The 12,496-nt window shown below is 46.2% G+C and overlaps 1 protein-coding gene across 1 annotated transcript in view; it reads left to right on the forward strand.

Annotated features, from left to right (window-relative positions):
- lrig1 (leucine-rich repeats and immunoglobulin-like domains 1) overlaps positions 1-12,496 on the forward strand; it is a 45,113-nt gene that overhangs the window by 19,342 nt on the left and 13,275 nt on the right. The window contains 6 exon segments of the mRNA XM_074617255.1: positions 4,567-4,704; positions 4,786-4,929; positions 5,954-6,097; positions 7,293-7,436; positions 9,552-9,695; positions 11,861-11,941. Coding sequence (XP_074473356.1) covers positions 4,567-4,704; positions 4,786-4,929; positions 5,954-6,097; positions 7,293-7,436; positions 9,552-9,695; positions 11,861-11,941 — 795 coding nt within the window.

The raw sequence follows: 12,496 nt of genomic DNA on the forward strand, positions 1-12,496 counted from the left end.
CTGTCTGACTGCCTCCGAGTCTTCGAGTCTATCAGTTTGCTAGTTGCTGCGTTGTCTGATGGAAATGACAAATTTAATTATGTTTTTAGAATTACACACATTAAATAGCGAATGTAAACGGCACATTTCCAGGATTTCTGGCATTTTAAAAGCTCAATTCATTTTAAATTCCTGCGGCGTCGGGCGAACTAGGCACTGGGCAAAGTGCAAGCATTTAGAGTATATTTTTGGTTGTAATTACTGCCATTATCCTACTATGCCACAGGCTGCACTGAATAAAGCAGCATGCCAGTGGTTACACACAGTATTTATCATATTGGGGAAACATGGTTTCCTTGGAAATGTGATTTAAACAAATCTTTAATCATTATGGCTTGAAGGGTTCCATGTTAAAGCTGCAGTAGGCGGAATATTTTTGGCATCATTGGGCAAAAATATCATAATAACATTTCGGCATATTGTAATTCAAGTGTTCTGAGAGAAAACTAGACTTCAGCACCTCTGCATGGCTCTGTTTTCAGGCTTTCAAAAATCTTACCCGTGACGGGAGACTTTGGCCAATCACAGATCATTTCAGAGAGAGAGCGTTCCTATTGGCTGGTAGACGGTGCTTGGTATTTTCTCAACAGATCTCAACATGGCTAAACAGTTCACTACAAGATGTTTGTGAAAACATTTGAGGCGAGTCTGTCAAGATTGCTGATGATTAACTTTTGCCGAGATTATCATCGGACTATAATCTTATCAGCACAAGGCTATTTGGAGCTGTCTGTCTATGAAAGTTTGCACTTAGTAAGAAGTTGATGACTTACTGCTGTGGGAGTACAATATACAAAATTATAAAGAAGTACGGTGGTATTAGAATAAAAAAAGGAATAGGTGGACTGAGAAAGGATTGATGAGTGGGCTGGAGTTTTTTCCCAGCTTCCTTTTCTTTCATCTTAATCTTTTGCGTGGTTGAGAGATGACTTTTCTTTTGCCTTTTTTCCACTTCCTGTAGCTTTCATCCCCTTTCCTTTCACTGACACGTCTGGCAATTCTTTTTGATCGCTGCCTGACGCTCTCGTAGAATTCATTAATTCATTAGATAGGCCTGACTGTGTGGTTATAGTGCTGCAGTTTAAACTCTTCTTTGGTCCATCAACCAATCACAACAGATGCATCTTTATCAAAAACACTGTTTAAATTAAAATAAAAGTCACCTGATCACATAGAAGCTCCTCATGAACTAACCAAAGACCATATGCCAGGCTCCCACATTCCCACAATGCACTTGGCGAGAGCCCACCGGCTTCCCGCAGACTCCCAGAATGCCACAGCGGGATGGCAACAAAAAAAAGAAGAAGCAGAAGCAGCAAAAAGTTTTAAAACCACAGTGTCAAAGTGACAGCAGAGCAGCACAAACTTTCCCATTGTGCTCATCGCCTGCCCGGTCGACATCAAAGCGCTCCTTTTTAAAACAGCTCGGGATAGAAATCATATGGCCCGCCGGATGATCTGATTTTGAAATAATTCTCCTTTTGTCCCGACCGCCAGCTTCAAACGTAAGGGACGGGCCCAACAATCGCCCCCAGAGATGACACTGAGAACGGTAGAATGGGCTTGCTAGTGTAAACCGCCGATGCTCTCTCCATACATCAAAAGAAGTGTCAAAATGAGCCCGGCTCATGATAATCAGATGGTCAATGGGGCAGGGTAATGAGATTTGGAATTAAGTGGAATCACGGCGAATAAGGCCCCGCGGACATCAAAGGGAACAAGAGCGAACCCAGCTCCGCTTTATCAGAAATGTCACCGGCCGTATGATAATCAGTTTTTATAAACGCTACTATTGTATGTGTGGACTTCAAACACATTGAGCGCCGGGGCTTTATCTGTCTCTCACACGCAGCTGGGCTCTGACTGTGGGAGGGAAGGGGGGGAGGAGGGGAGGAAATCTGGTTTGAGTGGTGGAAGGAGAACGAGTGAGAGGTCAACCTCTCCCACCAGTTTGAGACTGATCTGTTTTTCCCATCAAAGGTCACCAGCTGTTGACCTCTCCTCACCCCTTCATCCTCCCCCCCCCTCCCTTTCTCCTCCCCCATTCTTTCTCTCAGGTTCACTGTAGCCACTGTCTGTTGCTCTGTCCCATGTGTGTGTCTGCTATTTGTGTTGTGTGTGTGTGTGTGTTTGCCCAGGCGTGCTTGCATGGCTCATCCTTAACCATTTCTGCCACTGTTTATTCAGGTGGGCCACTGTGGTGTGACCCCTCCTCCTCTCAGACACCAATAAATATGTGTGTGTGTGTGTTCACTGTGTTGCTGCTAAAGGCTAGAAAGGAAGCAGGAAGGAGGGACTGACCTTGTTTTGACGAGTTTGACTGGTGGAACACCTGCTCTCCGTCTTGCTCTCTCCGTCAAACACACTCGTACACACACACACACACACACACACACACACACACACACCGTCCTAAAAAGTTAAGCAGTCAGAATAACCCTCCTTGATTAAAAATAAAGTCTTTTGTCAAGTTATTTTCAAATGCTGTAAAACTCTCAATGTGTCAAGTAAATTGATGTTAAGATTTAACTGCCCAGCCTCTGATGAGACTGACGTGATGCACCGCCTGGTGTGTCTCTTCCCTGCATCTTGTGTTAATGGCTCTGCTTGGAATCCGAGCTGGTCAGCTGGCTCCATGTTGGAAAAAAAGAGAATATCAAATACCACATTCAGATTTTGAAAACCTTGTTTAAAAAAGAACACTTCAAACTCTAGGCGTTTTCAGACCAAACAGTTCTGGGAAGCTCCCTCGAGAACTACATACCTTCAGGGGCTTTTTTCTGTTTGCATTCACGCTGCCAATAGGAACACTGAAGTGACGTTAGCCCGCCGGCTAGTTTGCTGCGTTTCACAAGTTCACTTTGCTTTTTTTTATTAATGTAATAATAAATAAACAACTCTGTTACATGCCACAATCATATGAACTCAGGCAAAATACACTTCACGAAAGTACCTTTGGCGATTTCAGTTCGAATTGACTATCGGTCTTGGGCTAAGTGGTTTCTTTTTGTGCTACTGGGTTAGCCTTTGTAACTCACGGTTCCTCTTGTGCTTAGAGAGTATCTACTCTGAAATAGGAGCGGAAAAAAGTCCCTCAAAACAGCGCTGTAAGAACTATGATCATTCCCAGTTCTTGCGGTGCACGTACAATACAAAGGGGGGTTCCTAGAACTATGAAAAAGTTCCTCCGGTCCGAAAACACCTTCTGTTGTAATGTAGCTTTCACTTGGACGGTGACAGGAAGAACCCCAAGTACATGAAGCTATAGCTGGTGTCATCTGTGTCTGCCTGCTTTTCTTAGTGCTTTATAATTTATCAAATAAAAGTACTTAATTTTCCCTCTCTTTTTTTAGACCAGTCGGGTAAATGAAAGTGATACAAAATGAAATTCCCATCCCTAGTTAGCACCCAGGAATGTGCCAAATGTGTCACCCAGCAAAAGGCTTTCATGTACGCTCAGATAACACCGACCATCAGACTCCTCACATATACAGACACACACACACACATACCTACGCAGACACACAGACCCGGTGTGGACAGACAGATGTCTGTGTGTTCTGTGTGTCTGTCTGCTTTGCATATTCTACATCTACCGTATACGTTTATCTGTGTGTTCTGTCTGCTTTGCATATTCTACATCTACTGTATACGTTTGTCTGTGTGTCTGTTTGCAGTAGGGCGGGGCGGTGTTTGGGTTTCTCTTGTGCCCTGTTGCATTCCTTGTGCTCGACTGACACGTGACTTTGTGTGACTGTGTCAATCACTTTGGCTGTCAAGCAGTGTTTTCCACAAGCCTCTTCTCCTCCTCCATATTGTAGGGTAATGAGTGAGGCAGTGTCTTTTACTTTCTCTTCTTCTCTGTGTGGAATTGGGTTCTGGTCCCCAAAATAAGCCACCACTGATGATGAGGACAGGAGCAATCTGTCCAGTCTTCGATCTGGCTTCTGACACTCCCAGACTAACTAGGCCTGACAAAACAGAGCTGGGGCATGTTTTCGGATTTGGTTTCAAGTTTTGCTTCTCTGTTACCTAGTCAGTAGTTCCCTCTCCTTTGTCCTTTGTCCAGAACTTCTTGAGTATCACACAGCCATCTCCCCCATTCCATCGCACACTGAAGTGCTCCGAAATCCCCCTTCAAGTGGCTCCGGTTGATCACCGAGGCCCCATCCATCTATCTCGTAGATTTTTGCGGCCTCAGCTCCGTGGAGAAGCGCAGGTGTCCTTGGAGTTGTTTAAAGAAGGCGAACGTCTGTTGGGAAGCTCTTAAAGTACACATTTTGTGGTGGATGAAGACCACTTTGCTCTGTGTACTCTGCTCTCTTTGTGCCTGAGAGTGGGTTTAGAGAAGGCGGGGGATTTGGAGTGTCTCCCTTGGGTGATGATGGGAAAAGGACAGTGAAGTTGAGCAGGGTAATATATTTCGAGATGGTGTTATGGCCACTTTGAAGCGTAGAGTTGTATGTCTGTGAGTGGGATTTTAAGCCACACCTAATGCCTTTTTTTATGTGCTTTTTCTTTTATCAGACATCACAATAAGATTCGGAGTATAGACGGGAGGCGGACCAGAGAGCTGGCTTCTGTGGAAACCGTGGACCTGAGCAATAACGACATCACGGAGCTGCGAGGGCACTGCTTTCCTGCAGGACTCCAAATCAGAGACCTGTAAGTACAATCTCGGCGTATTACTGTGACTCACCGATCTTTAAAAACTGTAGGTGCTCAAATAAATATTTCTGTATTCAGGTACCTGAGCAACAACAAGATCAGCTCGCTGGAGCTCGGAGCTCTGGACCATCTGGGCTCGACTCTCCAGGTCCTGAGACTGAGCCGAAACCGCATCAGCCAGATCCCAGTGAAAGCCTTCCAGCTCCCGAGGCTCACCCAGCTGTGAGTACCACTGGACTTCATCACTTCAACAGCGTAGTTAGCGCGCTGACAGGGTTGTGTTTCGGTCTGTCGGAACAGTTTGACCTGCAAAAACAAAATGTTTTTGACATTTAGGTTGAAAAGGAATGAGTTCCCCAGTCGCGGAGACGTCACAGAATCGAAAAGAACGAAGAGTTTAAGTGAGGTTGTTGTGTCTGTTGATCGAGTCCTGTGCGTTTAACATTTGGAACGCTATGACTGTGAGCTATACCTCAAGGGGCAGATAAGGTTTGACTAGGTAAACACAGGAGCCGCATTATGTGTGATTTATTACCTTCTTACACATCCCCAAAGTGGTTAGTTCAGTCCCCACACCGTGCTCCATTATCTCCACCAGACTTCCCTCCAGCGTAACCATGAGGTCGACCCATTTGTAGCTCAACGCCTCCATTCTGGAGAGAGAAGGGACTCACGTAATGGGAGTCTTCCCCCACCGTGGCTCCGGTAGTTTCCCCAGGTGCCTTTTGTTGAACAGGTGGCCCCAGTGACACTGTATCTACACATGCTAGTGGTGATGACACAAAAGAACATGTTTATCCTTGCCAACCTGAGGGCTTTTACAGCCTAGGTTCACATGCAGAGACGCCTCATATGCAGAATAAAAAAACACTGCGGTGTTTAAAATCATATACCTTCCTTTTAGTATCGCTGTAATTTCATAGGGTCACGACTTGACCCTTGTTTGTAAGCTAAAGCCTGTGGGTACACAGCGCTGGCCTCATGCCACAGCCGGAAAGGACACCACTGAGGAATGCCTGTTAAGCTGGCGGTTTGTTAGCTACAAAATGCTCCAACTGAGGCGTGCAGGCTGCACGATTCTTTGGTTTTGACTTCACCGTGATGGATGCTAATGTAGAATGAGGGCAAAACATTCCTCTGAAAAAAAGTGTTTTGACAGAGTTCAGAAAGTATGATTAAGTGCCTCGCTGATTATTTTTTTTCCCATGATCAGTTGCTACATTTGTTTTGTCTGTCCACTCTGCAGTGAGCTGAACAGGAACCGTATCCGTCAGGTGGAGGGTCTGACCTTCCAGGGTCTGTCCAGCCTCGAGGTCCTCAAGCTGCAGAGAAACAGCATCAGCAAACTGACCGACGGGGCCTTCTGGGATCTGGCCAAGATGAAAGTCCTGTAAGTAAAAAAAACCTGAAACAGTATCAATAATACAAATTTGCCAATAAAACATTATGTAGGGCTGCACGATTATGGCCAAAATGATAATCATGATTATTTTGATCTATATTGAGATCACGATTATGCATTGATTTTAGGGACAAATATTTCTATAGCACTTTCACATTTAAACTAAAAGAGCACTGCTTTCACGTTACGCTACATTCCTGCTAATTAACAAATCTTTGCATCAAAATAAGACTTCAAATACGGTTCTTCTTCAACTGAATTCAGTGCATTTATGTTTTGCCCGTAAAATATACAGAATATTACTCTTCTACTCTGGACTGCAGCAGCTATCAGGAAAGTTTTCACAGGCTGCCGCTGCAGGGTGCGCATGCAGTGGTATGACAGCTCCCCAAAAGTGAAGCCAAAACGTCTCTTAGTTTAGGAAGCGCTTGATTTGATATGCAGCAGAGTTTTCTATGAGTGGAGCACGCATTTTAAATGTCAATATCGATCATATAGTATGCGGGGTGCCCCAGCAGCTCACGGAGTAGAGCGGGCGCCCCATGTACCGAGGTTGAGTCCTTACCGCAGCGGCACTGGGTTTGAATCCGTCCTGTGGCCCTTTGCTGCATGTCATCCCCTCTCTCTCCTCCCCTTTCATATCTATCACTGTCACTGTCAAAATAAAGGCCACAAAAATAATCTTAAAAAAAAAATTATATACATATCGATCATATTCATTTAATTGTGGGAAGCCAAAATGGCGATTAATATTTGATTAATTGTGCAGCCCTAACATTATGTGACCGATTTTACACAAAACACCCCACATCATAAAACATACAATATCTAACTTAATATCTGAAACTCACCATGTGATTTATGTAGTTTGGGTGCAGCACATAGTTTGGAACAAGCACCACCTCGAACACTCACCTGCCAAACCTTAGAAGAATAAGATCTTTTTGTACTTACTGGAACTTGCCCATTACGACCTGCAATTTCTACATCTTACTTCAATTACATGCAAAATAACACAGTAATGGTCACAAATTGCTTTGCAGTTTTTCAGAAACGCTGCTGCAAATTTAGTCATTTCAGGGCGCAACAATTCCCACCAAACTCCCGACATCCTGTTGCCTGTAAACCACGGTTTCCTGCTTCCTGGTAATACTTATTTTTGCTAATTTTTTGTCTCCTGCAGTCACCTGGACTACAACAGCCTGACGGAGGTGAACAGCGGCTCCCTGTACGGCCTGACCTCCCTTCAGCAGCTGTTCCTCAGTAACAACTCTATAGCTCGCATCAACCCTGATGGATGGAAGTTCTGCCAGAAGCTGAGGGAACTGTGAGTACTGGCATTTGAGCACTGCTATATGTCCTCTTGAAGCAGACACTGACGACAGTTAAAGTTTCTAAACCTGGAATGACAACTGCAGTTGAAGAGAGCTGAAGTCAACAAAGAACATAAGTTCAATAAAGTTCAATTTAAAAAATAAAATATTTAAAACTTGACACCAACTCTGGAGTGACATTTCGCTTCAGTCTCTGGGGATGTAAACCTCTTGTCCTATATCCTGAGAATCCAACACTCCCCACCCTCAACCATATCACCCATCTACCTTCCCCAGGGTTAAACGACATTGTGCGTTAACACTCAATACGCTCCGCTATTCTCAGAATAAGCCTGTTTATCCTATAATTAGAGCCGGGCTCAGCAGCACTCAAGCCCTTTGACAAGAGTTTTTGTACTCCGTTGTGAAGCGCCGGGGTTTGTCAAACCGGCGTGTAATCCTCCACCGGTTGTGTTGTGGTAATTACACTGAAGGATCGCCTCCGCGGCCCTTTGTCTACCGAACGAGGAGTTATTATCTGAGAGCCTTTCCTGTTCCGCTGACACGGCTCGTCGTATTGCCGCTGCAAAGTGCTTTGCTCAGCTGAGGCGTTGCTAACTGCGAGGTAGCCTGGGGTATCCGTGGCGCCTGTGTTTGTTTATGTGAAGCAGGTAGAGGGGATAAAGAGGTAGATGGCGTTCCTCTTTAGTTTGCTCTTATGTTTCCTGTGCGCACGGCGATGAATGACAGATTGCTCCCAGCGCCATCCTCCCGGCGGTTATATGATTTTTTTTTTTTGTTTTATTATCTAGAGTTATGATAACCCCCACGGCTGATAGAAGAGAGAGTGACTCGTCTTTATGAAGAGCCTGTTATTGCATTCCCACTGGGCCCGGCTGAGCTGGTCATCAGGGAGAATCTCTGCACACATGACTGGTCAAGCAGACCTGAGGCCTCGCCACGGAGACAGACGGCGAGGGCACAATACTGCCTTTCACTACTGTCTGAAAGATACCATTATGGGATTTATTGTCATTTATAAGCAGGATTTATCAAGATGTATGACATGCATACTATGAAACAATATTCTTACAAGAAGTTTTGAGTCTTCCTTTTCACTTGGTTCTCTCGTAAATCAACTTTTATCAGTGGTTCGCAAACTGGGGCGCGCCTCGTTAGTGGGGCAGATGGGGTGACCGTGGGAAAATGTGCTCATCTGACAGTAATCAAAAGAAAATATGAGGAAGTAGGGCTGCACCGAGTAGTTTGAAGCTTCATTCATAATGTTGACTTCTAATTATTATTATTAAACTTAGAGAAACATTAGCCTACCTTCCACTTTCTCCTCCCTCCTCTCTCTCAAACACAGAGCGAGTGACACGGCGCTCACTCTGTCTGTCTATTGAAAAAAGAGAGATCGTAATTATTTCCAAAATTCACAACCTGTTTTTATCTAATGAAATATTCTGCTTCAGTCCATATTCAGTTTCACTGCAATTAAAAACAGTTTTCTCTCCCGCACGCACCTTTAACAGGGCAGTCTAGCAGCAATCCAACAGCACCATAAATAAACATAAACCATATACATTCATATAAACAGGCAGGTGTCATCTTGTTTCCAAATTCCTGAAACAAGTGAAACTGCTTGGAAATCCACTGTTCCCATCCAATTTGGATTTCCTTCAGCCTTGAAAGAAAAACAGAGATTTGATGGCTAAGATATGAAAGTAAGTAACATTTTGAGGACATGAGTGACAGTATATTCCCCTGGGGTTTACCACATACTCAACTAGGCTTATAAACGGAGGTTGTAGACACGTAAAGTTCCAACCAGAGAATTTCTTTTCCTCCCCGTCAAACGGTTAAGACCTCAGCTGAGAGCTCTAAGGTCTGCTAAGCCCATTCTCTGTTAATGTGGTGAAGAATAAAACAGCACAATGGAAAAACACATCACAGACGGGCAAACAGACACCGAATCAGCCATGAAATCTAAGTATAATGATGTCGCGAGCTGCCTCAGCGTTCTGCCAACCCGTCATCTCCTTCCAGACCTCACACAGAACGTTTTCTCTCTCCGTCTGTCTCTCTTCTCTTTTCTGTCTGTCTCACACTCTTACTTCTCTCTCCAGGAATCTGTCGTACAATAACTTGACTCGTCTGGATGAAGGCAGCCTGGCCGTGCTGGGGGAACTCCACTCTCTCCGTCTGGGCCACAACTCCATCAGCCACATCGCCGAGGGAGCGTTCAGAGGCCTCAAGGCCGTACGCATCCTGTAAGTACACCGCCATTACCAAACAACCCCCCCCCCCCCCCCCCCCAGCAACCCGCTCATTACGCTTTTACCCCCGTTGACGATAAGGCTAAGATGTGCCACTTGGGAGCAGTTAAAGCTGAGAGGTTTAATATTGGTTTTGCCTCTGTGATATTTGATATTCAGGCTTACGTCGTCCCTCCGTTTGACTTCAGAAAGCAGGAGTTGTTTACTTTTCAAGTCAGGTTCGATCTCATTTGCATTCATGAGTTGTTTGTACTTTTTACGAGGCGATCACTTTTGTCGTGGTTTCTGTGGCAACTCCTTATTTTTCTTGTGTCCTTTTTTCCCCCACTTTGTTCCTATTGTGTGGTTTTGTTTTTCTCTGGTTCCCAACAAACTTGGACCTGAAAGTGTTCTGTGTCGCTCACCTCCCTCGAGATCCTTCCCCCGCTTCTTTAGAGGCCATGAATAAAAACAAGAGGTTTCTTTTCCCCGCCGATCCACCTTTCGCACAAAAAGCCCAAACAGGCCCTAATGAAAGAGAAGGAGGGAATGAAAGGGAGAAAGTCAGGGGATAAATCCAGGAGAAAGACTTGGGGGTCTTGGTTTCTAACCAAGGTCCTCTTGGCGGTGCCTCTTCCCAGCGAGAGAGCCAGAGAGAGGGGGAGTCGTGCCAGAGCTCGCTAGACAAGCTCTCTCTCACAGCGGGGTGACAAGCCAACGCACATAAGGCCTCTCTCTCTGCTGGCACACTGGGCGCTAGATAACTAGCTGCAGAGGGAAATAGAGGGTGGGACAGGCAGCTGAGCTTGCGACTGCCATATCTCAGCCATTTTCTCATGTTTTCCTTTCTTCTCTCTAATTGTTTCTTTTGGCGTCACCATTTGAAAGCACACTTAATGCCCCTCTGTTATCCCGAGTGTATTCTGTCATCTCCTCGCGTTATCCCCAACCCCCCCCCCCCCAATACGCACTCTCTATCTCTGCCTTGATTTTGGCATGATCTCTCCGCTTGTATCAGTCCTGTGTCTTTGAGGCAGGCCTAATCTAATCAGTGGAGGGGAGGACAGGCATCGTCCGGGCCCTGAAAAGGAGCCGGGGGAGCTTTAATTGGGCCCGCGCTGCTGGCCGTGCTGGCATGGGGCTGGAGCCTGCATCGGGGTGTGAAAGCTCCAAACAAGCCAGCCTGCCCTCTAATTCGGCCACGGGGGTCGCGTTGGCTCATCGGGGCCCCCCCCCTTCTCCACGCTCCGCAGCCCCCACCACTGGCCTTGCTTTAACAAGGCAACGGCCATTCACATCCAGCCAGCCAGAAAGAGGAGGAAATTGGCAGCCCCTGTCCGGTCCAACTAAGACAAGCGGCCAATGGCGACTGAAAAGACCCAGAGGGGGGATGAGGGATGGAGGAGGAGGGGTGGAGGGTGCTATTGTGGCGATGGTGGAGGGTGTGGCTGACCATCAACCTCAAAGGCCTTTCTCAAGTTTGAAAGAAAGTCTTTTAATGGTTCAGAGGAGTCCTCCGGCTCTTGTTTTTCTTTTCTATTACCGTTCAGAGGGGCGGAGCGGTGGCTCCTCTGCAGCTATGACTTCACCTACAGAGGTAGTTCTTTAGAGGGGAAATGAGGAGCATTCAACAAGTGTTTGGAAACCCCCCCTCCCAAAACGCTCCAAAAGAAGCCCTTTCTTTCTTTTCATTTCATTTCATTGAATTGTCTTTGCCCAGCCACGGCTCCTAACCTTATTAAGACTCTTGGCTTCAGTTGTGGCTGCGCCGTACCTGCTGCCATCGGACGAACGGACCCAACTGTTCAGGCCTCTCGCAAGGCATTGTGTTCCCGCCAATCTCTCCATGCCGTCATGAATTATACATGTGTTTCCCCGTGCTGATTTTTGCTTCGACACACATCCACACGTACTCGCGCACATGCACGCTCCTCCTCCACCCCTCTAAGGAAAGAATGTGCTTGGTTGGCAGAGCAGAGCGGCAGAGGGGCTCTTAAGGCCAGGTGCAGAGAGGGGCGGAGGGAGAAGGGGAGTGTGGGCGAAGGGGTAACCCGTGACTTCCAGAGCAGCCTCTGCCAGGGCTGTGAAACGCTTCAGCGCTGGTAGACCTTGTCCCCTGTTCCCCTCCCTCCCTCCTTCCATCTTTCTTATCCCCCTCTCTTTTCTCTCTTTCTCCACAGGGAGCTGGACCATAATGACATCTCGGGCACAATAGAGGACACCAACGGGGCCTTCTCTGGATTGGACAGCCTCAAGTTGCTGTGAGTGTCTCCCCTCGTTCTTTCTTTTAAACCCCTACGCCTTTCCTCCTTCGTTATCAACCCCTCCTTTTTCATCCCCTATGTCCTGTCAATGATTCTCTGCTGCTCTTCAAAAACAGAAACAGAAGTGAGTTTCGCATTTTTTCGTGCGTCCAAAAGTTTCCCTCCAAATCCCGACTCGCCCTTCGTTGCCAGCTAAGTTGAGCTAGTTCAGTTTAAGGTCGCAGAGTTTGAGTTATCTGTCCCCTCAGGATCACACACTCTACTTGGTAGGGAAGTGTTCGCACCGAGCGATGACTTATAGGACCCCTCTTCCTTTTTTTTTTTTACAAGACTTGTTCGTGTAACATAATTTCCCGTCATCCTGTGGAAGCTCAGGCCAGTTCCTCTCCAGCTCAATCTGGCTTTCATTGTTTCACTCCAGCTTTATGGCCAAACTGGGTTCACTTTGCTGCTAATGGTTCAAGAAGGAGATAGAGTGAATCATTTTTTAATCTTTTCTTTTTTTTTTAACGATTACTCATCGATGTTTTCCTCAAGGCAGCTAGTAAAAAA

The sequence above is a fragment of the Sebastes fasciatus genome, chromosome 1, assembly GCF_043250625.1.
Source record: "Sebastes fasciatus isolate fSebFas1 chromosome 1, fSebFas1.pri, whole genome shotgun sequence".
Lineage (NCBI taxonomy): Eukaryota > Metazoa > Chordata > Actinopteri > Perciformes > Sebastidae > Sebastes > Sebastes fasciatus.